General features: G+C 42.6%; 1 protein-coding gene across 7 annotated transcripts in view; it reads right to left on the bottom strand.

The window, feature by feature from the left end:
• TNFRSF11A (TNF receptor superfamily member 11a) overlaps positions 1-25,957 on the bottom strand; it is a 374,190-nt gene that overhangs the window by 309,700 nt on the left and 38,533 nt on the right. For 4 of the 7 annotated variants that reach the window (XM_053572062.1, XM_053572066.1, XM_053572067.1 and 1 more), the window contains 3 exons: positions 25,227-25,279; positions 23,087-23,840; positions 7,914-10,865 (listed from right to left, as the gene is read on the bottom strand). In XM_053572062.1, the coding sequence (XP_053428037.1) occupies positions 10,561-10,865; positions 23,087-23,840; positions 25,227-25,279 (1,112 nt within the window). In that variant the 3' untranslated portion in view covers positions 7,914-10,560. Of the gene's footprint in view, positions 1-7,913; positions 10,866-23,086; positions 23,841-25,226; positions 25,280-25,957 lie in introns of those variants that run through there. The other 3 variants (XR_008376047.1, XM_053572063.1, XM_053572068.1) reach the window with 3 other exon arrangements.

The following is a 25,957-nucleotide window of genomic DNA, read 5'->3' as shown; positions in this document are numbered from 1 at the left end:
ACCTCATTTGAATGTTTAAAAATACCTCTTGAACATTGGACCAATTGCTATGATACCTACTGCTTGAGTATCGAGGATGTTGTTTATAAAAGTTTTAATTACACAATAAGAAGGAAAAAGTCATAATTTTAGAGTGCAATACCCCAATGAATACTTTATCTTATTATTAACTTGTTTGGATAGGTCTAAAACCTATTGAAGCTGTGCATGTAGGAAAACAAACTGGCTATCATTAGCAACCATTTTAAACTGTTTTTAACGTCAGTTTGTGGGCACTGCTCAGTAAGTCAGATGAGGATGTGGGGCAATTTGATCTTTCATACTTTGCTGTTTTATAAACACACATGCCATAGTCTGAATGTTTTGTGTCCCCCCAGAATTCACATGTTGAAACTTAATCACCAAGGTGATGGTACCAGAAAGTGGGGACTTCCAGAGGAGATTACTCAAGAGGGGGGAGCTCTTATGAATGGACTTAGTGTCCTTATAAAAGAGGCCACAGAGAGCTGCCTTCCCCCTTAGCCAGGTGAGGGCACAGCAGTCTGCACCTTGTTAGAGTGCTCTCAGCACAGCTTGACCACGCTGGCACCTTGATTTTGGGTTTCCTGGTCTCAAGAACTGTGGGAAATAAGCTTCTATTGTTTCTATGCCACCCAGTCTGCGGTATTTCGTTACAACAGCCTGAACAGACTTAGTACACTTCCCAAGCCACCTGGCAGTCCCACTCCTACACGCACACCCAAGAGCAATGGAAACTCACGTCCACACAGAACGTGTGAGTGCTGGTAGCACTTTTATTCATAGTCACCCCAAGGTGGAAATAACCCAAATGTCACTCAACTGGTAAACGAGTAAACAAGTTACAGTAAAACCTACCTCCAGCCCTCCAAAATAGTATTTAGCAATAAAAACGAACAAGCAATTGATACATGCAAAAACAGGCATTATGCAAAGTGAAAGAAGCCAGCCCCAAATGGCTACGCACTGTATTAGCCATTTATGTGATGTTATGGGAAAGGAAAGCTATAGAGATGGTGAACAGATCAATGGTTGCCAGGGGCTAGGGTAGGGGAGATGATTGACTACAAAGGCCACAGGAGGGAATATTTTGCAGGGATAAAATGTCTGTGGTTTGATTGCAATGCTGGAGAGATGAGAACATGCCTTTGTCAAAATTCACAAACTTCATGCTGGGTGCAGTAGCTCACAACTGTAATCCTGGCACTCCAGGAGTCCGAGGCAGGAAGATCACTTGAGCTCAGCCCAAGTAAGAGCAAGACCCTGTCTTTGCTAAAAAAAGAAAAATGAGCCAGATATTATGGTAGGTGCCTATAATCCTAGCTACTATAGAGGCTGAGGCAGGAGGATTGCTTGAGCCCAGAAGTTTGAGGTTGCTATGAGATAGGCTGAGGCCATGACACTCTAGCCTGGGAATAGAGTGAGACTATGAAAAAAAAAATTGACTAACTGCAGACCCAGAAAGGTGAATCTTAGTGCCTTTAAATGATACTGACTCAATACAATGATTTAAAAGTGAGTCATTTTGTGACTTCCTAAGTATTATGTTGATGTTGAATAACCTTTCATTGAAACTCTTGATAACCAGGCTTGATGGCATACACCTGGTAGTCCCAGCCACTCAGAAGACCGAGACAGGAGAATCACTTGAGGCCAGAAGTTTGAGACCAGCCTGAGCAACAAAGCAAGACACCTGTCTCGACACAAAATAATTTTTAAAAATTCTCAGGTTTGGTGGTACACACCTATAGTACCAGCTGTTCAGGAGACTGTGACAGGAGACTCACTTGAGCCCAAGAGTTCCAGGTTATGATGAGGTATGATCACATCTCTGCACTACAGCCTGGGAAACACAGCTAGAGCCCCATCTCTTAAAAAATAATTATGGGTACAAATAAACAAGGGGAAGGTGGGCAGATCAAGCAAAGGGGAAATGACTTCTTTGCTCTTAAAATAACCAGCTCAGACACTATCCTGTAGCTGCTTTTCTCTGAGCAGGAGATAGAAGCACTGCGTGGACAAGGCCCATGATCATCCATGGTGTTCTTGGAGAACGGTGGCCACCATCTGCCCCTCCTGGTAAATGTCCTTTATTCCATGGACTCCTGCTCATTATCCGTTCCATCCATGGATGCCTGGACATGAAGAGAACCAAACTGCTGGGTTTGTATTTGTTTGCTTGGCTTTAAAGATCTCTTAACCAATACTGATAGCTATTTCACCATTTATAATAAATCTTGAAATGAATATATAGTCACTGTCACAGATCTGTAGGGTCCTGAAGCATATGCCCAGGAGGATGCCAAAATAGATAAATGCCCATCACCACTCACTTTCTCTCTCTCTCTCACTCTGTTGCTCCTTCCTCTGTGTATATATATACACAGAATCTCTGTAAGTTGACCACCCAAGGGACATAACAAATGGGTCAAAATATGGCGGGGTCAACATAAAGAACTAAACCTACTGTATCATACATACACATGGTAACTGGCCTATGAAAATTAGATCAATTTAAGGAAGTGGTTAATGTTGGGAGGTGGTCAACTATGTAGGGTCTACTGTGTCATATACTAGAGAGACAGAGAAAGAGAAATATCTGGGCAGCCTGTGGCTCAGTCAAGTTTACACATAAAATAAACCATCACAGATATAACATTTTTAATGCAAAGATTTAGGGCTTACTATTTAATTTGGGAAACTAAATCTATCATGAAAAGGCCTGGGGTGTTTTTAAAATATTTCCATCATTGACTCCCTCTACCAAATCAGCTCAACTCAGGTGTACATCGTTTTGTTATAGTGGAAGAAGAAGGCCTTAGAGAAGTGATTTTCTTTCTTTCTTTTTTTTTTTTTTATTAAATCATAGCTGTGTACATTGATATATTCATGGGGCATCATTCACTAGCTTAGAGAAGTGATTTTCAATTGGTGTGCTATGAGAGGATCTTAAGTGTGTGGTGACCATTAATTAAATTATTATTTTATTTTATTTTTATTTATTATTATTATTTTTTGAGACAGCCTCAAGCTGTTGCCCTGGGTAGACTGCCATGGCATCATAGCTCACAGCAATCTCCAACTCCTGGGCTTAAGTGATTCTCTCGCCTCAGCCTCCCAAGTAGCTGGGACTACAAGCACCTGCCACAATGCCCGGCTATTTTTTGGTTGTAGTTGTCATTGTTGTTTGGCAGGCCTTGGCAGGATTCGGACCTGCCAGCTCTGGTGTATGTGGCTGGTGCCTTAGCTGCTTGAGCTACAGGTACTGAGCCTAATTAAATTATTTTTATTTATTTATTTATTGATCAGCATGATTTAAGTGTGCCATGAAAGTTTAACTATAGGTTCAAGTAAGCCCTGTGAAATAAAAAGGTTGAATAACACTGCCTCAGAGGAAGCAAAAAATGCTCTGGGTATAAACATGACTCTCTACCCTCAAAGCTGCTCTAACAATGGGCAGGAATGCAACTTTGGAGCTCGGGTACAAAACCCACACACCAGCTCTGTAGGTTTACATAAGTTCATTAGCCATTCTGAGCCTATATCCTCCTTTGAAAGATAATTGTATTCACTGGGGTGGGGGGAGATTTGATGTGATGATTAAATGAGATAGTGCATATGTGAATCACTCAGCAGGGTGCATTGATAAATGGTAGTGATTGGCTTACATGTTAACTGATGGGAAGTCAGCTGCTCTCTTTGAGTGAAACCCCCATTCCTATCTTCTTCCCATTACAGGACTGTCATCCGCAGTGTTTGCTGCTGTTGTTCCTTCCCCACAGGCATCCATGAGGGGATTTATGTCAATGGGAATTTAAGGTCAAGGCAGAGGCTGCCTTCAGTGCTGAAAGTCAGGGCTCAGCACCAAAGGACACTCAGCACGAGGCTCAGAGTTCAAGGCCTGGCTCTGCTGTCACACCACTTTCCAGCCATGATATTACAATGCTTTCAGGACCTAAGGTTGTTTCCATCACTGTCAGGAATGATTGTTCTGTCCTTTTTCACATTCTGAACCATAGACAGCTCTAGCTTCATAACAATGCTTCTTTTAGAAAAGTAAGGCGGATACACAAAGAATTCTTATCCCACTTTTCCCCCAAGGTCTTTACAGCAGAATTTTGAACTGTGGCTGCTTCTTGTTATGGATTCCCACCAGAAGAATGTATCTTAAGACATTACAAATGGAGCAGAAATTGGAAGGAGAAAAGTAAGTCCTCCAAGGATCTTGTCCCACCATTGCACTTGTTACCAGACCTAAGCAGCCTGAGGATAGACACAGCTCAGGCAACCACCCTCCTGCACCCTCTTCTGGACAAATTCCCGTCACAGGCTGGATTGTCCCATGAGGCCTTGTTTTATAGTAGAGGCCCTCCTTGACCATGGCTGATGGGACTGGCCTAGGAAGGTTCAAAAGTTAGGTTGGAATTGTCAGATATCCAACTGGATCCAAAAGGTTTTGTAGATTTGGGAAGAAAGCAGCCATTGCATGCTACACACACAGCAAAGTTGTGAGGGGAGATAGAAGAAACCATGAATATGAGAGGAAGGAAACGGAAGGACAGAGAGGTAGGTGCGGGGCCACTTCTTCCCACCCCTTCCAACATTCTGAGAGGCATCTGTCCGCGGTCTAGAGATCCCTCCCCAAAGTGCTCTCTGGTCTCTGAAACCCTTGTAGAAACCTCTGAAGAAGTCAGAAATAGCTGTTGAGCAGAGTTTAAGGGTTTAAAAAACTATTTACAAAACAACACTGTAGACCCATGCACACAGCTGGTGGCTGAAATGGTGGGGTACAAGTCCAAACCCTGCCCTTGGGACCTGAGGGGTCCTTCCTAGGAAAGATGGGGCATGAATGTTGTTTTGAAATGGATGTAATATGCTCAGTGGAAGAAGAGAAGTACAGTGGATCCTTCCTAAAACAAGGCTAAGTTCTCAATGAGCAACTGCTAGAATGGTAAGCTCCAGTAAGAAGGTGTTACCAAAGTCCTGAGCAGCTGGAGCCATCCGGACAAAGGGGGAATGGAGGGCTGGGAGGAAGTGGCCAAGAAAGGGAGTGGGGGGCCAGGCAGATAGGACTGCAGCAGGGATGCCCAGAGGAGTTGTGGTCCACAAAAAAATGGGACCCACAGGGAAAGGATGCCACGGGGAGTAATTGAATGCTGGGGGAAGAGTCAGAGATCAGAGAGATGAAAAGAGGGATACAGTGAACATGAAGCTAAGGCTCATAGAAAAGAAATCAGGAGTTTCACAAGACTAGGAGGAGGGCAAGGAAGAGCAGGAATAGAGAGAACTCTCCTTGGCACATGTTCTCATCAGTGACCCCCTGATCCATGTCAAGACTGGAAATGGTCCTGAGATGCCTTCCCAGTCTATCTCACAGTAGTCAAATTCATAGAGACACAATGTAGAATGGTGGCTTCCAGGGTCTGGGGAAGGGGGATAATGGGAAATTAGTGATCAATGAGTACAGAGTTTTAGTTTTGTAAGATGAAAGATTTTCTGTTGGATGGATAGTTGTGATAATTATGCAACAACATGAATGTACATAATGCCACTCAACTTTACAAATGTCACTAATCTGTACCCTTAAAAATGGTTAAAATGGTAAATTTTATATTACATATATTTCACCACAATTTAAAAAATAAACAACAAAACCCCATGCAGCATGCTTAGTTTTCAATGTTTTGAATAATGTCTTATGGAGCAAAGGGACTTTTGTGGGTTAATTTTAGTGCCATAGTTTGCTACTGAAACAGAAAAAGCCCTAAAACCCTATATATTTTTGTATACATAATATATAAAGAACTTTCAAAATTAAAAAGAAAACAAGCAATGAAAAGATGAGTAAAAGAGTTGGTCATGTCATGGACTTCAAATTAAAGCCACAATGATATACTACACACCTGTTAGACCGGTGAACATGCAAGTAAATAAGCAAACAACTGACAACACCAAGGGCTGGTGAGGATGTGGAGCAACTGGTACTCTCACTCACTGTCGGTGGAAATTCAAAATGGCACAGACATGCTGGAAGACAACTTTGTAGTTTCTTTTCTTTTCTTTTGTTTTTTAGCTTTGTAGTTTCTTAATAAAGTTAAACATATTTGCCATATGATCCCACAATTCCACTATAAGCTATTTTCCCAAGAGAAATGAAAACACATGTGTACACGAGTCTTTATAGTGGCTTTATTTGTGATCTCCCTAAACAGGAAAGAATCCAAGGGTTGAGAAATCAACTGTGATATAACCATACAATGGAACACTACCCAGCAATAAAGAGCAACTAACTGCCGAGGTCCCCAACAACTTGGCTGGATCTCAAGTGCATTATGCTGAAAGAAGCCAGACTCCAATGGCCATGTACTGTGCAATTCTATTTATATGGCAATCTGGGAAAAGCCCAATCACAGGCACAAAGAATACAGTAGATTTCAGGGGCCCAAGAGTAGAGGGGAGGGGATTAATGACAAAGGGAAATACAAACTTTGGGGTGCTGCAAATTTTCTGTACCTCGATTATAGTAGTGGTGGTTACACAACTATATATTTTTGTCAAGATTTATAAAACACTGTATCTAAAAAGGGTGAATTTTACTGTGTATAATAAAACTCATTAAACCTGATGTAAAAAATGATATAAAAATGTTTATTTTTCCACTGATAAATTAAATAAAGCTGTTCTAAGAGCTTTAAATATGCATTTTTATGGCTTCATTGCCATATTGAATAGAGAAGCCGTAAAAGACAATAAAGATGAATTTGCTTTTTTATTTTAGGGTAAGACAAGTTTACTGCCTCTGCCTAAGAGTCTCCCTGTAAGAAGGTAGTTTTTCTCATCTATGCACCTTTTGCTTCCTGGGTCATACGTGCCCATGAGAAATCTAGAGCTGGGGTTACAGTGAAAGTTTTTACTGAAAGCCACAGGCGCCGCCCCAGTTTTCTTGTTTTACAAGTAGTCAATTTTCAATTTTGTGTAACAAAGTAATACAAAAGTAGTCAACTCAATTCCCAAATCATCTATATTGGGCCTTGGAAGGAATTTTGATGTGGCACTCGAATATGAATGTGGGTGTCTTCCCACTGAAGGAACCCATAGTGCTGCGCATCAAAGAAGCTCAATCAGCAGAGAAGGGCCCACTCACTTGTTAGGGTTGGAAAGTATTCCTCTTCTTCCCCTTCATGTATCCAATGGGCAACTCTTCCCATGGGTGATGGGGTCTCCTTCCCCATCCTTGAACCTGGACTGGCCTTGCTGTGGTCCAAAGAATGTGGCAGAAGTGACAGGCCTCAAGATGCCTGGCATGTTTCTGCTTGTTCTCTCAGGGCCCTGACACCATGAGAACAAGCCCAGCTAGCTGGCTGGAAGGACTGAGGACCACGTGGTGAGAGCTCGCTGCAAATGGCTGAGCAAGCCTGGCCCAGAGGAGACCCAGGCCTGAAGAACCAGGCCACAGAACTGTGAGCTGGTGGTTGTTTTAAGCCATTATATCTGGGGATGGTCTGTTACAGGGCAAGAATCTCTCTTTCCCCAGCCAAATTTAGATCCTGATACATCACATTCAAACTGCTCTTTGCGTTTGTGGGTAGAGAAATTCATTCTTCCTTCTTCTGGTAGCCGAGTAAAATATGAGTAGGTAACATTACATACCATTTCCTATTCAACTCTTTCACTAGGTATCCAGGATGTATTTTAGAGAACTTTCTTATGAGATCCACAGCCTAAATACCATCAAAGCAAGTATTTTCTCTCAAGTCTGCTGTCAGGCAACCACCAAGATGATACAATAAAATGAACCAAGCTTCGACACCACAGCACACCATTAAAGATCAGGAATACGTTGGATCACCATTTTACAATGAGCCCTGTTTTAGCAAGCCACGAAAAACAAACTGTTATGGTCAAATACAAGTTTAATCTGTCATGTCCCCCAAATAATTTTCCTTATTGCCTTCATTTCATTTACATTTGTCACAAACATCTCTATAATACACAGACTTATATTTGCGATACATTTCCTATCACTTAGTTGTCTTTGGATCAATACAGAATTAGTTATGAATTATTGTGGGGAAGAATACATATTACCTTTTTCCAAATGTAGATTCTTATGTATTTATACAGCACCTTTGATTTAAGGAGCTTGAAGTACTCTCATATTCACTGTGGCATCCTTTTGCTATCTCTGGGTAGGGAGACTATTATAAATTATCACTACTGCCTTTTTATGGAAGGGAAAATGAAAGCAAAGCACGGTGTGAAATAGCCTCAGTGAGATGATAGTCACAGCAGAAAGTTGGGTTTTTAGCTCAATGTTCCACTTTGCGAATTATAACTTTGTCTGTTTAATATATTTCATACCAAGGCTGGGCGCCTGTGGCATAAGCGGCTAAGGCGCCAGCCACATACACCTGAGCTGGTGGGTTCGAATCCAGCCTGGGCCGCCAAACAATGACGGCTGCAACCAAAAAAAGCCAGGTGTTGTGGCAGGTGCCTGTGGTCCCACTTGGGAAGCTGTGGCAAGAGAATCACTTAAGCCCAGGAGTTGGAGGTTGCTGTGAGCAGTGATGTCGTAGCACTCTACCCAGGGCCACAGCTTGAGGCTCTGTCTCAAAAAAAAAAAAAAATATATATATATATATTTATATATATATTTCATATCAAAAGGGATAATAGTTTCTTCCATTTTTGTATCTCTGTGTGGAACAGATAGTAAATTCCCACCACTGGATCAACCTGGTAGTGCAGTTATTTCCTGCAGTTCTTTATGTCAGCTAAGGGGGAGGGCCTCTCATAAATAACACAGCTGTCCTCTGCTTTGCTATTAAAAACTGTGGCGCCTGTGGCTCAGTGAGTAGGGCGCCAGCCCCATATGCCGAGGGTGGCGGGTTCGGACCCAGCCCCGGCCAAACTGCAACAAAAAAATAGCCGGGCGTTGTGGCGGGCGCCTGTAGTCCCAGCTGCTCGGGAGGCTGAGGCAAGAGAATCGCGTAAGCCCAAGAGTTAGAGGTTGCTGTGAGCCGTGTGACGCCAGGGCACTCTACCCGAGGGCGGTACAGTGAGACTCTGTCTCTACAAAAAAAAAAAAAAAAACAAACTGTAATCAACTGCTCTCACTCCAGTATTTCCAGGAGTCCTGCAACCAGGAGGGAGAATCCAGTGATGGATGGTTATTCTCTTCAGCTGGGCATCTGTAGCCACTAAAGTGGACAACGATGGGCATTGGTGGGCTTATAACCTACCACATGTGCAAAGTTAATTTGAATTTGCTTACGTGTTTTAACTTGTCTCCGGTGTCTGAGAACCACTGTTCACTGGCCACGATTGATGAAAGAACCCAGGTGATACCTTACGATCTGACTCATATGCTGTTTCCTCGTAAGAGGGCAACAGAAAAGCACCTTTAATATAAGTATTCTTATAGCCACAGCCTGAGAATTTGGTTTTTAATTTAAATGCATGGGGAAATGGTGGGAATGTCTTCCACTTCTACAAGGCCTCATTATTTAGGAAGAAAGGGGGACGTGTTTACCACTATTCGCATCTAGAAAAAGAAAATGCAAATTAAAATTTCAACTCTACCCTTTCTTTTTGAGTTTCCTTGGCACCTCCTTTTCACTCTGTGCACACGCTAGCTCTGTGTCCCACTCCCTTAGTCTTTCCAGAGATTTAAGAATAAGAAAACCAATGGCAGCAACTTGGATTTCTAGAGATTTAGTTACCTAGTACCTGATTGCCTCTGCTAAGTGGATAAACATGCCCACTGCGGACAAGGTCACACACTCAAATTTTGCTCAAGAATTGACACAAACAACATTCAGGGGAAGCAATGGGATTTCCCTTTGTCTTTCTCTTAGGAAAAGGAGAACACAGAACATTTTTCAGAAAATAAAAGCCCCTCATTTGTTCCCAGCACCTCGATCCAGCTTCATATCTCTAGCCTTTTCCCCAAAGTGGTTAGTACAGACACTCCCGGAAAGTCATCTCCAAAATAACCCTTGAAGAGAGCACAAAAGAAAATATGTAAAGGAGAATCTTCAGGAAAACTCTTAGTTTTTAAGTACGAGGTGAAATATCAAAAAATGGTATGAAAGAAAGTGAAATACAAATACAGGGAACAAAGGCCTCAATCGGACAGGACAGTCCTAAAAACAGATGTCATAAGGTACATATTACTGTTGGGGACGAGAGGGAAAAAGCCAAAAAGAAAAGTCCAGAGTGGGCGGCCAGAGGGAGCAACGCGCACCTGAGTGGTTACTGGGTAAGGGGCCGTGGAGAACGCAATAAATTTCCTGATGTATTTCCTTTTGGAACTGCCACTGTCTCCCTGAAGAGCAAGGTGGATAGGGAACGCCAGGGCATTTTGCATGAATGTACCGATCCTTGCGAGTGTCAGGAGGGAGGGGACCCGGCGGGCCAGGCGAGGCTGCGGGCCGGCTCCGGGGCAGCGGTTGCTGCGGGGGCAGGTGCGCCCCGCGCGTCCGGGGGAGCGGCGGGGCCGCGGGGACTCGCTGGCGGCGGGCGCGTGGGGCTGGGACCTCCTCAGGCCTCGGCGCCGCCCTGCTCCTGCACCGGCCGCGACGCCTTGTCGGGCTCCGGCTCCTGCAGGCCGGCGGGGCCCGCGCACGTGTCCGGGAAGCGCGGGCCATTGCCCGCGAAGGAGTCGCGGCGCGCCAGGGTCTCCTCCTGCACCGGGCGGCCCACCGGCTCCGCGGGCCCCGCGCCCCCCGCGCCCGCCGCGCCCTCCTGCGACGTCTGGCTGACGTAGACCACGATGATGTCGCCCTTGAAGTTCATGACTTGCCCGCTGGAAATGAACGTGGAGTTACTGTTTCCAGTCACATTTCCTACGGGCAGAGGGAGAGAACACGGAGAGGTGAGTCAGCGGCTCCGGCGAGGACGCGGTCTTGTGAGAGGAAAGTTTCCCCACGAGGCGAGGGCGGCGTCACGGCGTGTCCCCCAGGGCGCCAGAGGGCGGCCCTGTGGTCCCTCCTGGAACTGCGCGCGTCCCCTCGCTCGGCCCGACGTGGCGGGCCGGGGGCGGAAGGAGAGGGGAGGAACCGGCCAGCCGGGGTCTCACCCGGGGACCCGGAACGCTGGCAGGAGCGCAACCCGGGCGCCAAGCACCGCGGATCAGAGGGCAGAGGGCGTGGTCGCTGCGCAGCTGGCTCCTCCCACGGCCCAGCCGTGGTCGCCGACCCCCGATCGCGCCCGCTGCACTCACGTGACAATCTGGGGGTCCCTGACAGCCCCTCACGGGGCCAAGTGGGCTCCGGTTCTCAGAAGAGAGTAAAAAATTTCCTTAACATTAAAAAAAAATTACTCATGGAAAAAAAAGAGATTATCAAAACTAAAATGGAAAAACACAAGTTCTGGCTATCACTCTTCCCTTTCTGAACCTTGCAGGGTGTTTTGTCCCTAGGGACGTCTATCATTTTTTTTTTTTTTATTTTTTTACGGGTGACTAGATATAGTCATTCTTAAAGGACTTTTTGACAAACAGAAAGTTCAACAAATGTTAGGAAACCTGCTACGTCTTCTTACTTAGTCGTCTATTTTAAAGATTGATGTTCCAGAAATTTCCCAGGTAAAAAATAAGTGCCACAGACCAACCAGATCTAGAAATTTTCCAATACTCAGCATCACAAACAGAACCTTTTAGTCTGACCAGGGGACATGAGCATCAAAACAGCTCCTCACTATTCACCTTTTATATTCCCTGCAGTGACTCAGTGTAACAGTAATTTATACAAATAAAATGAAGTTTCTGTTACCACTCTACATGAAGAGATTTCCCCAAAATTTGGAAGGTGTGTTTTGGACAGTCTGACTAAATTACTGATAGGCATATGGCAGTCTCTTCCTTCCTCCAACCAGGTACCTGTACAGAAGCCATGTCTGAGGCTCAGTGAAAAGTTCATGAAAACCTGGATCAAGTGTGAGCAGCGGACAGAAATCACAAAGGGAGGTTTGGGACTCCACTCTTCTCCCAGAGGCTGTTGTATGGGGCATAGGTCAAGACCAGCTGTGGCAGGGATTTATGTGCCTAATAACCCCCACTCAACTTGAAGAAGGCCAGCTGGTACTTCCATTTAACAACTCGCCAGCACATTTTTCATACCCTCTAAAATATAAGGACAGGTGCTCATAACATACCGTGTACTTAAAGCCAGCTCTCCAGTATGTCTATGCCTTCCTGTTCCCACCAGTTACCAAGTTACTTCTCAAGTCTGTTTTCACCAGATGAACTCACGGAGAAATTTAATTAAATATCTACTATGTAAAGTAGGGAAATGTAAGTGTGAAAAAAATGAGAAATGTTTCTATGAAAACTGAAGTAAATGCTTTGCAAAGACCCAAATAAAAGTGACTAAAAAAATACAAACAAAAGAATTATACATTGCTGAATTGGTGTGGTGGAGAGGGCAAGAAAACTATAAAAAAGAAAGAATAAAGGAGAGACTCTCCATTTCAAAATAGCAGGATAGAATCAAGCTGGTTTCACCACCACCCCAACAGACAATCTAAACCAAATATATAGCACAAAGATTACCAACAGAAACATCCCAGATTAGACAAAAATGACGACGAGACTATTTCTGGGACCATAAAGAAGTGAGAAAGAAAGAAGAAAAAGAAACATTAAAAGTCTAAAAGGATTTTGCTTTCCAATTTGTTTTGCACATATTTGTAGCTTCTCATTTCATGCTAAACCAATAGAAATTGGAAATTAAAATGGAGTTGCTAACATAAAAAAGGCTTAGGAAACTATAATCAGCTGATACATATGTCCTTACACTAAGAAAGAGTGTGTGAATGTAAGTTATATGGTTTAAGTTTTTAAAAAAATTAAGATATGAACTTGTAAAATGACTTGACTTTTTTTTTTGACACAGTGTCTTAACTTTGTCACCTTTGGTAGAGCGCCGTTGCATCATAGCTCACAGCAACCTCAGTCTCTTGGCAATCCTCTTGCCTCAGCCTCCCAAGTAGCTGGGACTACAGGTGCCCACCACAATGCTTGGCTTTTTTTAGAGATGGGGTGAGCCACCGTGCCCAGCCCAGTAAAATGACTTTTTCAAGAAACTCAGCCACCACTGACCAAGGGCTTATAAACGAACTTTGACCACAGTAGCAGAGTAAGTGGACACAGGCAACCTAGGAGAAGTCATCCAGCTTGAGGGATCACTAGTTAATAGAAAAAGTCAAAGTGAAAAATAGTAAGTACTTACCACAAACATTCTATTATGATTAAAAACATACATTTAATCAAAAAATTAATTTTGGCTGGGTGCCCGTAGCTCAATGGTTAGGGTGCTGGCCACATGCTCTGGGGCTAGTGGGTTCGAACCAGGCCCTGGCCTGCTAAACAAATAAATAAATAAATAAATAAAATAAAAATTAAAAATTTAATTTTAAGTAGCTTAGAAGTATGATTTTTCTTGACATAGTTCTACATTTTTATTCTTACAGCATCAGCTGGTGATGTAAAACTACACAGAAGATATCTCTAACCATTGCATGATTGGTTTATAATTTTAAATTTTAATCTCTTTTCTTCTTTGTCCTTGTCTAGATTTATCTGTTACAATATATATGATTTCTCTATTTAAAATTTTATTTTTCAACAAATTATCATGAATCCATTGTTACTTATTCCTTGTCAGAACTTTCGATTAGGTTGAGCCCAGGCAAAACCCTGTTTTTAGACATCATCTTGTATATTGATTTTGTGTTAAATCTTTCATGCTGAGAATTTCATGCCTTGCCATTGCCCTATAGCAACTAATATTTTTGATACTGATATCTCAATTATTCCCTAGGATCTGTATTTGTTCTTTTTCTCTACTTTTTTCTAAAATGGAACTCAGGCGGCGCCCATCTCGGTGGGCAGGGTGCCGGCCACAAACACTGAGGCTGGTGGGTTCGAACCCATGCCAGGCCAGCTAAAATAAAAAATGACAATTGCAACAACAACAAAAATAACTGGGCATTGTGGCAGGCGTCTGTAGTCCCAGCTACTTGGGAGGCTGGGGCAAGAGAATCTCTTAAGCCTAAGAGTTTGAGGTTGCTGTGAGCTGTGATGCCACAGCACTCTACCAAGGGTGACATAGTAAGACTCTGTCTAAAATAAAAATAAAAAATAAAATAAAATGGAACTCAAACCCTTTTGCCTAAGTCATATATTTAAACATTTCAGAATCCTTTGATTCATAGAATGGATTGAGAAATTTATTCTGGGAGGGCCATATTATTCTTAGGGGGATTGGGACAGACAAAACCTAGGCCTTAACATTCCTGACAATTAGGATGTAAAGAAGTTACCTGGAAATATCAAGAGAGTCTCAAACAAGTTTATTCTCCAAGTGTTTCTTTACCAAGGGTATAATTAATGTGAAAAATGACCTTCAAATCCATCCATGCTAAATTTTGTGAGAGATAGTAAGCTGATACAGACTAAACATTTTTTTTTTAAGTTCTACTGATTTGTCAGTCACAGTAAGTGGCAATTCATAAGTGGTAACAGAGGCATCTTTGTGGGTGGGTGGCCTATCCAGTTGCTCAGATGGGCCCATGGTTGCTCTGCTGGCATTGTCTTAAAATTCCTATTCATTTTTGTGCGAGGGGTCTTGCATTTTCATTTTTTTTCACTGGGCTGATGCACGGCTAGTCCCAAGAGATGGCCAACTCTTAGAAGTATTGCTCTGGGTACACCCATAACTGATGCTCTAATTTAGCATCCCTGTTACTGGAGATAACATTTGATAAGGTGGACATATTTCAATATGAAGTGTTTTACCAACACAGAAGTAAGTGTTTTACCAAATTTCCTCTGCTGATAAACTAAATAGTTAGTAAAACATTGAGTTATAAAAACTATCTATTGGTGATCTCAAAAGCCTAGTTATGTTTTCCTGATATTCAAGTCACTCACTACTTATGGTAAAACACTCAAAGCCAAACTTTTGAGACACGCTCTTTGACAATGGGTCTACCTGACTCTATCAATTATACCTCTAATGCTTTTGCCTACAATTTCTAGTTTTGGTTCCTTTAACTGAAAGTCACTTGTCAAACGGTCTAAGTGCAAACCACTTGCAGGGTTGTATACCCTCCATCTTTCACAGTTGTCTCATCCATCTCAGTTTCAATAGAAAAAAAATTTTTTTAAGCAATTCTTTCTTTGAGTTGTCCCAAAGCATTCCGTTGTTTTCCTCACGATTATCAAACTCACAATTTTTCAGTTAACATAACAGTCAAAGTTTTAAATTACAACAAGATCAGCTCACACTCACAGAACTGGGGGCACCCCTGGGCTTTGTTAAGCATGGCCATTCAGCAGGTGGGAGTAGAAGGGCCTGGGTATTCCAGAGCAACCCACCACTTGTGAGTGCTCAGTGTGCTGAGGGCTTTGGTTGGCTTCCTCCGTAGAGGGAAAGGAATGTGAGGGTTAATCTGTGAGTGAAGTAGAGAGAGATTAAGAGAGCTGTTTCCACAATAATAACAGTAACAGAAGCAACACTGCACTTCCAGAATTTACTGAGTGCTCTCCCCAGGCCAGCCTAGCTACATCACAAATGCTAGTTTATAGATGTTTTACCCTGAGCATTCCAGGTTTGGGTTGGTTGGTTTTTTTCGCCCTGTACTAACTGACCTTCTGTCAAGGATGAAAATTGTCTAACAGCCTTCTTTTTCCATGGCTCATCATAATCCAGACTCACCTGAAAGTGATCTGATAGCATCACTGCCTTGATGGTGTTTCAGACCCTGAAGAGTAGAGGTAAGTGGTGACTGCAGGGATGGATGCTGGAGCATAGGAGGGTCAGAAATGGGGTGGGATGGAGGAGACAGCAGGGGTCCAAAAGCTCCCTGGGCCTGGCCTTCATTAATGGTGAGAATTTGGGACAAACCACCTGACAGCTCTCTAGATCTGTCTGTATCAATTATCAAGTCATGCTAGCTCGGCAGGGTGAAGCCGCACAGAGCAAGCACAAAATACGTATCTGTCAGACAGATGAACAAATGAACATCTGACTGTCTGGCAAGATGATATACGGGTCAAACAAGATGATGGATTTGAGAATGCTCAGAAAATAGCAAACAATCGGGTGCAACAATGGCATTACTGCTTCCAGAAAGTAATCTCAGTGCACAGGCAACTCCCAAGGACACAAAGTCTCATGAATATACTGAGTAGTATCTTTCCATCCCTGTCTTTTTGGAGGACCTCAAAAGTGTCTGAACATGGAAAGGGCACTTTCTCTGGAAATGTAAGCAACTTTTGTTTTCTCGGATGAAATCATCAATCCTTATGACTGTTGTTGGTTAGAACACTCATCTATATAATTCTATGCTACGTTTTACAGTCTCATTTCTTATCATACAAGTCAGCTATGAGGTGAATAGCAGTAGGGTCTATCAAGGCTGAGAATGAATTGGTAATATTCTCACCCAATAATACACCTCAGTCCTGACCTGTCCTTGCTAAAAGCAATAATTCCTTAAAATTTACTTTCTGCATTTCAGAACAGAGGAATTTACTTACATCTAAGAGTTCACATCTGACCTAAGAGGGCAAGGCCCTGGAATGGTGACATCAATAGGCCACTGTGTTCTCAAGCTGCATGATCGTGAAAAGATAACAAACAGATTAGAAGAAAATATCTGCGAAACCCATAGCTGAGAAAGCACTGTTGTCCAAAATATACCAAGAGTTCTTAAAACTCAATAATAAGGAAACAAACAATCTGATTGAAAAATGGGTTCCAGGAGGACTGCTTGAGCTCAGGAGTCTGAGATTATAGTGACTGGGCCACTGCACTCTAGCCTGGAGTAAAAAATAAAATAAAGGAGTCAAGTCAAGACATGGGGGAAATTCAAATATATAATACTAGGTAAAAGAAAGCCAATCTGAAACAGCCTGTATGCTGTATAATTCCAAACATATGGCATTCCAGACAAGGCAAAACTATGGTGGCAGTAAAAAGATGAGTAGCTCCCAGGAGTTCAGGGAGAAGGGATGGACAGGTGGGACACAGAGGCTATTACTACTCCGTATGATAACCATAATGGTGGATGCATATCATTATACATTTGTCCAAACCTATGGGATATACACAGGACCCTAATATGTCCATGGAGGTTTATCAATTGAAACAAATGAATACTCTGGTTGAGGTGTTAATAGTTACCCGTTGGGGAGGCTGTGCTGGGTCAGGGGCAGGAGAAACATAGGAAATCTCTAACTTTCCCTCAAGTTTTGCTGTGAACCTAAAAATGCTCTTAAAAATAGTCTATATACAAAAAAATAAAGGCCTGAGGGTTTTTTTTGTTTGTTTTTGGCCGGGGCTGGGCTTGAACCCGCCACCTCCAGCATATGGGGCCGGCTCCCTACTCCTTTGAGCCATAGGCGCCACCCAGGCCTGAGGTTTTTAGGTACTATTAGTCCACAGAGGCAAGCAAGAGCCTGTCACCTTCTTGCCCGCTATCTTCAGGATGCCTGTCCAATAGCTTTTCCTTTCAGAGCTGCCCCTGGCTTTTTATTTGAAGTTGATTTCACTTGCCAAAAAAATATTAAAAAAAAGATGGAGTAGAAGGCATGTGGAAGAAAGGGCTTTCCCCTCAAAGAATCAGTGATTGTGAAAATAGTTAACTTCCAAAGACAACAACCAGCAGAAAAGAGGGATCTCATTACAAGGCAGGTAAATGGCAGGGGTTACCCACTGCAAACCTCTAGGGTCCCTCCTGTGGAACTGTCCGGGCCTGGCCACTGCCTGCCTCTGCCCACTTCTGCCACAGCAGCCAATTATCCCAGCCTGTGTTTATCCTTAGTCTGTGTCACATCGATGATTCTCCAAGGCACAGTAAACAGAGAAATCCGTATCACTGGCACCCATTCGAGAGGAGAGGGTATGATGTTTTAAGCTACAAGCTTCCCATCAGATATCTGAATCACGGCTTTGTGGCTTTCTATTGTGTGTTCCTGATGAGCAGCTTCCAGGTAGGATTTCTGGCCCCTCAGCCAGCACCTGGTAACTAATAATTATGATATCAGTGATTAAACTGTGACCCTCAGGATATCGGAACAATCTTAGAGGTTTCTGAATATGAGACTGACAGAATTGTATTTAAAGGCTTTCCAAAAGTATGATTTGCAAGGCAGAGTAAGGGGGATTTTTATTAAATTAGGAATTTTGAAGAGTTTCTAACATTTAAAATGGATTAGTAGACTGGACATTAGTATTTAAGGTAACTTAACTAGAAACGTGTTCAGGTAACTCGAGACTGTGAGCAAAAACATGTAAATCAACAGAATGAGCCAGTGATGAGACTATTATAATTAGAAAGACGTTTGTACTTTGCTAAGTCCATAATCCAGTTAGCAGGCTCCATGGAATCTGCATTTCATAGGCAGAAAGAACAATCTTAGTCCTAAGAACACAATCTCTGACAGAATTCACATTTTTCAAAAACAAGATAATGCATACTTTTCTTCTCAAAAGGTCATTATGTTGTTTAAAATGCATAAATATGAATATTAAATCACAAGAACTATGCCAAATAATACCACCAAATTGTCATTGTAGATTTTCTTGCAAGGAACAGAACTAAAAATATATACAAATACACTGAAACCACCCAGGCTACATCGGGTTCTTTTGGAGTTTTTTTTTACTTATTTTATATTTAACCCATATGCTTGTCATGTGATTTTCCTTTTTATGGAAACGTAAGCTCTGTTTCAGGCATTTGGAAGAAACTGGGTATATGACATAAGAGAAGGGAAGCAGTATTTAATAGTTCCATTCTGAATCATACTTGGAAATTACTTAGAAAGTCTTTTGGACCAAATCCTTCCAAAATGAACCCTATTTGTACAAAAAAGAACAGAGTCAGGACTAAATGAAGCAAAGTATATAGTAACCACGCTTTTTGATATATTTTGAAATATGCATTGACTTTTAGCACCAATGAACACTGAATATTATCACTAAATGACCAAATTATAAAATAGCAGTTTTAACTTAACTACTAACTGTCCTTATAACACCCAGCTAAAAGTGAAACCCTAGGTGTGGCTGGCATCCCAGCGGGAGTGTGAAGGAAGAGAACTGTCCATTGTGGGGTGAGAGAAGGAAGGGAAGGTAAATTGGGGCAGGAAAACCTTTGTCTATGCTCTCAGGATGGAAATGATGGTCAAGAACAGTCATGTCAAGAGAGAGAGTGGCCCAGGACGAGAACTGAGGATGGGAAGAGTCAGGGAGTCAGGCAGGCCTCTTCAACCTCCACTGCCCTTGGCTCCCTGGGGTCTGCCCTGCAGTGTCCGTGCCACTCTGATGAACCAACCAGCTCACCTCTGTTGATTCTGCTTCCTCTGCTCAGCACACTAGGTGTGCCCAGGGCAGCTAGAGCTAGGGCGGAAAGCCCTCCCTGCTTCTCCCTCAGCTCTCTGGAGCTGACCCAGGAAGTGGGAGATTGAGGGTGACTTGGGAGATGAACAGGGAATGATGGTTTCGTGTTCTTCTGTTTATTCTTGACTGGATGAATAAATGAACATATCAACCAGTGTTTTCAACTTTTTTTTTTATCTCATGGCACACTTGATCCTGTAGTTAAATTTCCACAGCACACTTAAATTATGTTGATTTCATAAAGAGTAAAAAATATATATATATATATATATTTTCTGTGGTTTAAATTTCTTTTGAAAATAATTTAATTAATGATCTTTAAAATTTTTTGTGGCACACCTAAGATCCCCTCACGGCACACTGGTTGAAAATCATTGATATAAACACTTATTCACTTAATATGAATGACTAAATCTGCTTTGGAGATACTAGAAAGATCAGGTTATGAGAAGTCCTGATGGGCTCTGGTTGCCTAGAATCTAGTTGGTAAGGATGTGAGGGGGTCCCAGCATGGTGAGAAAGATCCCAAGACTCAATACAAATGATAGGCCACAGGTCAGAGAGGGGCAAATGATTGGGTCTTTTCATGTTGTCCACTGCTGGACACGAATCCCTACTTGTCTTCCAAGTCTCCGTAGCTCAGTGGACCTTCAGTAAAGGCTGTGTAGCCAGGGTTCATCAAGAACTGTTGCAGGCCCAGTAAATGAACAACTTTCTCCAGCTCAGAAGTGGCTGAACCCAACAAGTAACTTCAGGAGCCAAAACCAAACCACTGGCCAATGATAGACACATTAATCTTAAGCAGTCATTATTTCCTTCACATAAAATAACAATTCTCTAGGGGTGCAGTGAGAATACTCCAAACTCCAGGTGAGAGGATTGTACCCAAGGTGACCATCGCATCATCAGGATAGGTATAACTTAAGACCGAAATTAAGGCACGGTTATTTAAAACATAATGAGAAGTATGTTTCCCCCTTTTGTTGGTCTTTGTTAATAATTCTTCCCATATTTTAAGAGTTATAAAACACTGCTAAAATGTCCTTAACAACATTATTATTTTAAAAAGTTATCTATACTTGTGGTGCTGTTTGTAAAACCATCACTGTCTCAAAAAAGATGCTAGCATGAAGAGACATTCTTGCCTACAAAGAAAATCGCCTATCACTGTCATTTCTCCAAAACCACTGTAAGTAAAAGCAAATACCCACATACAAAAATCCAAAACCCAATTAAAAAGGCCACCTCCCTGCAGCCTGAGAGCATAGGGAAACCAGACAGGATCAGGCCCCTCCTTCTTACCAAGCTCCAGCCTCTTTCACACATTTTACGGCACATAAATTATGACAATTTGAAAAAGAAAAAAGCGAGAATGAGAAAGTGCTAATTTGATCAGAAACCATAAGGCCTGTTCTTGTAGAAGGAATTGTAAGGAATGCACAGCCTTGGAAATCAATCTGGCTGCTGCTTCTCAGGTGAAAATGAATTTGGCCAGCTTGTTGGCGCCCAACCGCAGGCAGACTCTCCACGGACCTTTTGCCTGAATGAGCCTCAGATGAGGACAGAAAAAGCGACGTAAACTCTTTGCAAATTAACACTACTTAGTTGAGGACCCGCTTTTTACTCCTTTCCTCCATTCCTAGAGGTTCAGTGGTGGAGAAATAAAAGGTAATGAAAACCAGACGAGGCCACTGTTAGAACTCTTTTACAGGACAGCAACGGTTTGGCTTTTGGTTTCACGGCACTAAAAAAAAATAAATAAATCGGTCTTTAAATGTGGCCACCACTGTTACTCCAGGAACTGCTGATGACTGTCACAGTGGCAACGTCATCTTTCTGGTGTCACCAACTGAAAAACGGGTTTGCCCTGCCCCAGGCAGTGCTGCCCAGGCCTGGCTTCAGCCATAGACAGAGCTTCAGCCTTCTACAGCCCCAAATAGCTAGTGCTCTGTCTGCATAACCATAGGGAAGAAAATGAACCCCTGAGAGAGGAAATAGAACAATGCAAATGAACGAGACAGCCCAATTTTTAGTCATGGAAATTCCTTAAAATCTTCAAAAACCTCTGAGGTCTTCTGAAGGAAAAACATACCAGTTTTTCTCTTCTTTTCAGTTCAAGAAATGGTATTACAGAATTTATACATCAGTGAATTTGTCTAGTTGCAGCAAAATCACAAAGCTTGGGCAACAGATGAAAGCTAGGAAGCACCATTAACACGAGGGAAAAGTCTCTGTGTTTAAGGCACAGACCTAGCTACTGTGGGGTTATAAAAAAATTCAAAGACTGGCTGCTAGTGCCTCTTGTAGTCTAAATAAAGAGGCAGAAAAGAAAAAGCATCTCTAGAGAGTAATGGCCCATGAATGGGATTTTTTTTTTTAAGAGAGCTAGAGGATTCTGTGAAGCCCCTTGAATAGTATATATCTATATATGCATTTTCTGGAGAGATAGTCTGTGCTTTCAGGAGATTAGCAAAGAGATCCCTCACCCTCACATAACAAATCCACACAGAGCCAGACGAAGCCCTCGCTATCAGCTGCAAAGTCCTTTGTAACCACATAATAACGCAGATGGTGTTTTACCCTCATGTAAAAAAAAGTTATAATGTTATAATTGGTGGGTTGTTCACGCTCAAGCAGTGTTGCAGTGATAAATCTCTATAATGATGTTAAATTATTAAAATTATCCTCCTCGTTCCATAAATACATTATACTTGGTAGTTATGAAAGGGGCTTCACATATAAACCATTAAAGGACAGTTTTACTGTATTGTTAATTTGGTATAGAAGCAACACGCTACTCACAATAAATATTAATTAATTCAGGATTAACTAGACAATGTTGTTTGTCCTCCTGAAATTTACAAGAGCTTTCCTGGAGGAGATTTTTAGAGGCTATATATTGCTTTAAACACAACACCAAAACCCAGAAATCCGAGGGACCTCGGATTCAGCCAGCTTTGAGGTGTCAATGCTGACTTCATCTTTCGGGGGTTGATGCTGGGGATGGGGCCTGATCCTAGCATGAGGAGCCTGAATGCAAAAGGTTACAGGACACGGAGAAAGGCAGAAATAGCTTGAATGGTAGAAGAGCAGGCACACCGCACAGTACACAATCTGGACGTGGACTGAAACTCACTGTCGCCCTGGGTAGAGTGCTGTGGCATCACAGCTCGCAACAACCTCAAACTCTCGGGCTTAAGCGACTCTCTTTCCTCAGCATTTTTTTACTTTTTTGTGAGAGATAGGGTCTCACTCTGTCACCCAGACAAGAGTGCAGTGTCATGATCATAGTTCACTGTAACCTCAAAATCCTGGGCTCAGTGATCATCCCATCTCAGCCTCCCAAGTAGCTGGGACTGTAGGCACATGCCACCGTGCCCCATTAACATTTTAATTATTTTTAGACATGGGGTTTCATTTTCGTGCCCAGGCTGGTCTCAAACCACCAGCCTCAAGCAATCCCTTACCTAACCTTGGCCTCCCAAAGTGCTGGGATTACAGGTGTGAGCCACTGCCACAGCCTAAGATGCTCATTAAGAGAAAATCTTCAAGCTGCATTTTTCCCTTGTTAGTTTCCTCTTTCCTCACCTGCCCCCAAACCCTGTACAAAAACAGGCCTTTTTGCTCAGAAGTGAGAGACCAGGAAAGTCACTTACCAGATGCAGGTGGCTGGTCACTAGGGGAACCTCCAGACCCAGCGCCTCCCCTTGCCAAGCCTGGAAGTCTCCCATCAGCCCCGTCCTCAGGCTGGTCTTCCCTCTCTGTCCCACTGGCTGCTTCTTCAGGGGGAAGGCCCATGCCATAGGCATACTGGGGCAAGGGTCCATGTTTCAGGGAATCCGTGACGGGTTCACGGTCCTCCCCAGGAGGGCTCCCAGAGCCTGTGCAGCCATCCGCCAAGTTGGATCTGGCTGCCCAGTGGGGGCAGTTGCTACCCTCCACCTCTTTTTGCAAGTACTTTTCAGGGGATACAGGAATCCATTCAGTCCTGCACAAGGGCTCAGTGAAGTTGCAGCTTTCTGAATCCACCGTGCTGTCTGTCCCTGTGAAGCACTGGCTTAAACTGTCATTTTCCCCCACCTCCAGGGGCTCAGAGAAAGGGGGTGTGCATTTGCTTCCAGGCTGAGTGAGTAACAGTAAACAGTCTGGGGCCTGGGTGGGCCTGTCCATGTATTCATCTTCCATGGGAATCTGCCTGAAGGGGTCCCCCTCAGTCTTGGTCTCGCTGACCAAGGAAAGCATCCCGGCATCTTCACCCTGTGCATAGGGACCGCCTCCTGCACCTGCTCCCCCACAGATGCCACCGTCTGGATAGCACGTATCTTCTGGAAACCTCTTCTCCTCCAGAGTCAGCAGCAAGACAGCTTCACACACCTCACGCTGACTAGTGCTGTCACCTGAGGACTCCTGCTGATTCAAATTCAGAAGCAGAGGCATAAATACCCAGAGTTATTAGGACATGTTCAGCTAAATACTACTGAAAACAGTATTTGTATTAGTTATTTCCATTATAACAACTATAGGTGGAACATTTACCATGGCAGCACATTACTTGTGTGTTATTTAAAATGACAAGAGAATTCCATAATGGAATACACCCAAGTCAATCTAGTTGCATTTCAAATGAATAGAATATTCACACCTAAGCAAGGGGAAGAGCTAATTCAAATAGTTTTTGAACACAGTATATTGACTAGATCATCTCAGTCTAAATACAGAAAAAAACAAATACTGAATAGCTCTGTGTTTTGCTGTGGTATAGTTTAGTAACTCTGAAATTCCTCTCTGTGTATTCTAGAATTGAGCAAAGGAGGGGAAGTATTTTGAGAATAATAGGAGCTGTTTCACACTACTGAGGAAGGGAGGATTCAAATATGGAAAAACAGAAAGATGACGATGAATCCTATAGTTTGAGGACTAGAACTGGAGAAATCAGTTTGAGGTCCTGCTTTAAAATTTGTATATTTTTATACTGAAGAAAATAAATATAAAGGATTTAATGGGATAATTAATGGAATTTTTTTTTTTTTTTTTTGTAGAGACAGGGTCTCACTTTATGGTCCTCGGTAGAGTGCCGTGGCCTCACACAGCTCACAGCAACCTCCAACTCCTGGGCTTAAGCGATTCTCTTGCCTCAGCCTCCCGAGTAGCTGGGACTACAGAATTAATGGAATTTTAATATCAAAGGTAGATGGGCTAACAGTATCGTACCACTGTTAAGTTTCTTGATTTTGGTAAGTGTACCGTGTTTATGTATGAGAATGCCCTTGTTCTTAAGAAATGCACACTGAGGTATATAGGGATATAGGAACACACCATGTGCTATTCACTCTAAAATGGTTTAAGAAAAAACCACAGAGAGAGCGCAGATAATACAGCAATGTGATAAAATATAAACAATGGGTGGATCTGACTATAAGGTATATGGAACCCCTATGTACCACTTTCTTGTCATTTTGAAGTCATATTAAAATAAAAAGTTACCAAAGAACTACAGCATGCAGGAAAGTTGCCCGTCCTTCTTCTTAGAGATCAAGATTTAACAATCATGACTGAATAATCAAGATTGCTACTAAAAAATGACATACTTACCTAAATGGCATGAAATCAAAGCAAAGAGGCATTTAGCACAGGCGTGGCTTTGGGCTTCAGTGGTTCTACAGGAATCCATCCCAGGATTCGAGGTTTAATCACCACACGTGGAAGTGCCCCGTGAGCAATGGGGCTGATTTTTGACGACTGCAGCCGTGTCAACCTAGTGTTGGAAGTACTTAAAGGAGGCAAAAAAGACTTTACCTTATTTCCACTTAGGTGACCACAAGCCTCGTTGATCCAGTGCCACAAATTAGCTGAAAAACAAAGCAAGGACAGGAGCTACATGTTATTGTTTTCTATTTCTTTTTTAAAAAATTAAGTTTACTGTGTATATTTAAGATCTACAACATGACCTTATACGATAAAAGCAGACAGTGGAATGGTTACTATAGTGAAGCAAATTAACATAACCATCATCTCCTAGAGTTATCTGTTATTTTTATGTGTGATAAGATCAGCTAAAACCTACAAACCTGGCCAAAAACCCTGAATACAATATCATTAGCCATAGTCTGTTAGATCCCTACTGTTGTTCATCCTACATATACTGCTCTGCATCCTTTGACATCTCATTTTCATCCCCTCTGCCCCTGGTAACTACTATTTTATTCTCTATCTCTTGTGTATTTGATGTAGAAAAGATCACACACTTGTGAAGTGAGATCATGCACCATTTTTCTTTCTGTGTAAGGATCAGTATTACTGACCACTGAGTCAGGTCAGTATTATCTTTCAACATCCGTCCAGGGCAAGTCTTTTATCGGGCATCCCATCTTTCATCGGGAGTGAAGCATTTGAAAATATATCTGCTGAGCTAAAGGCAATGAATGCATCTTAAACTCCTGTCACAAACAGAACTTCCCATTCGATGTAAAGCAGAGCATGAGCCACTGATGTTGTACTGAGTACCTCTGGGCACATATGGGGGCCAT

The sequence above is a fragment of the Nycticebus coucang genome, chromosome 19, assembly GCF_027406575.1.
Source record: "Nycticebus coucang isolate mNycCou1 chromosome 19, mNycCou1.pri, whole genome shotgun sequence".
Lineage (NCBI taxonomy): Eukaryota > Metazoa > Chordata > Mammalia > Primates > Lorisidae > Nycticebus > Nycticebus coucang.
The sequence above is the reverse complement of the archived record's forward strand: the minus strand, read 5'-3'. Positions and strand labels throughout refer to the sequence as shown.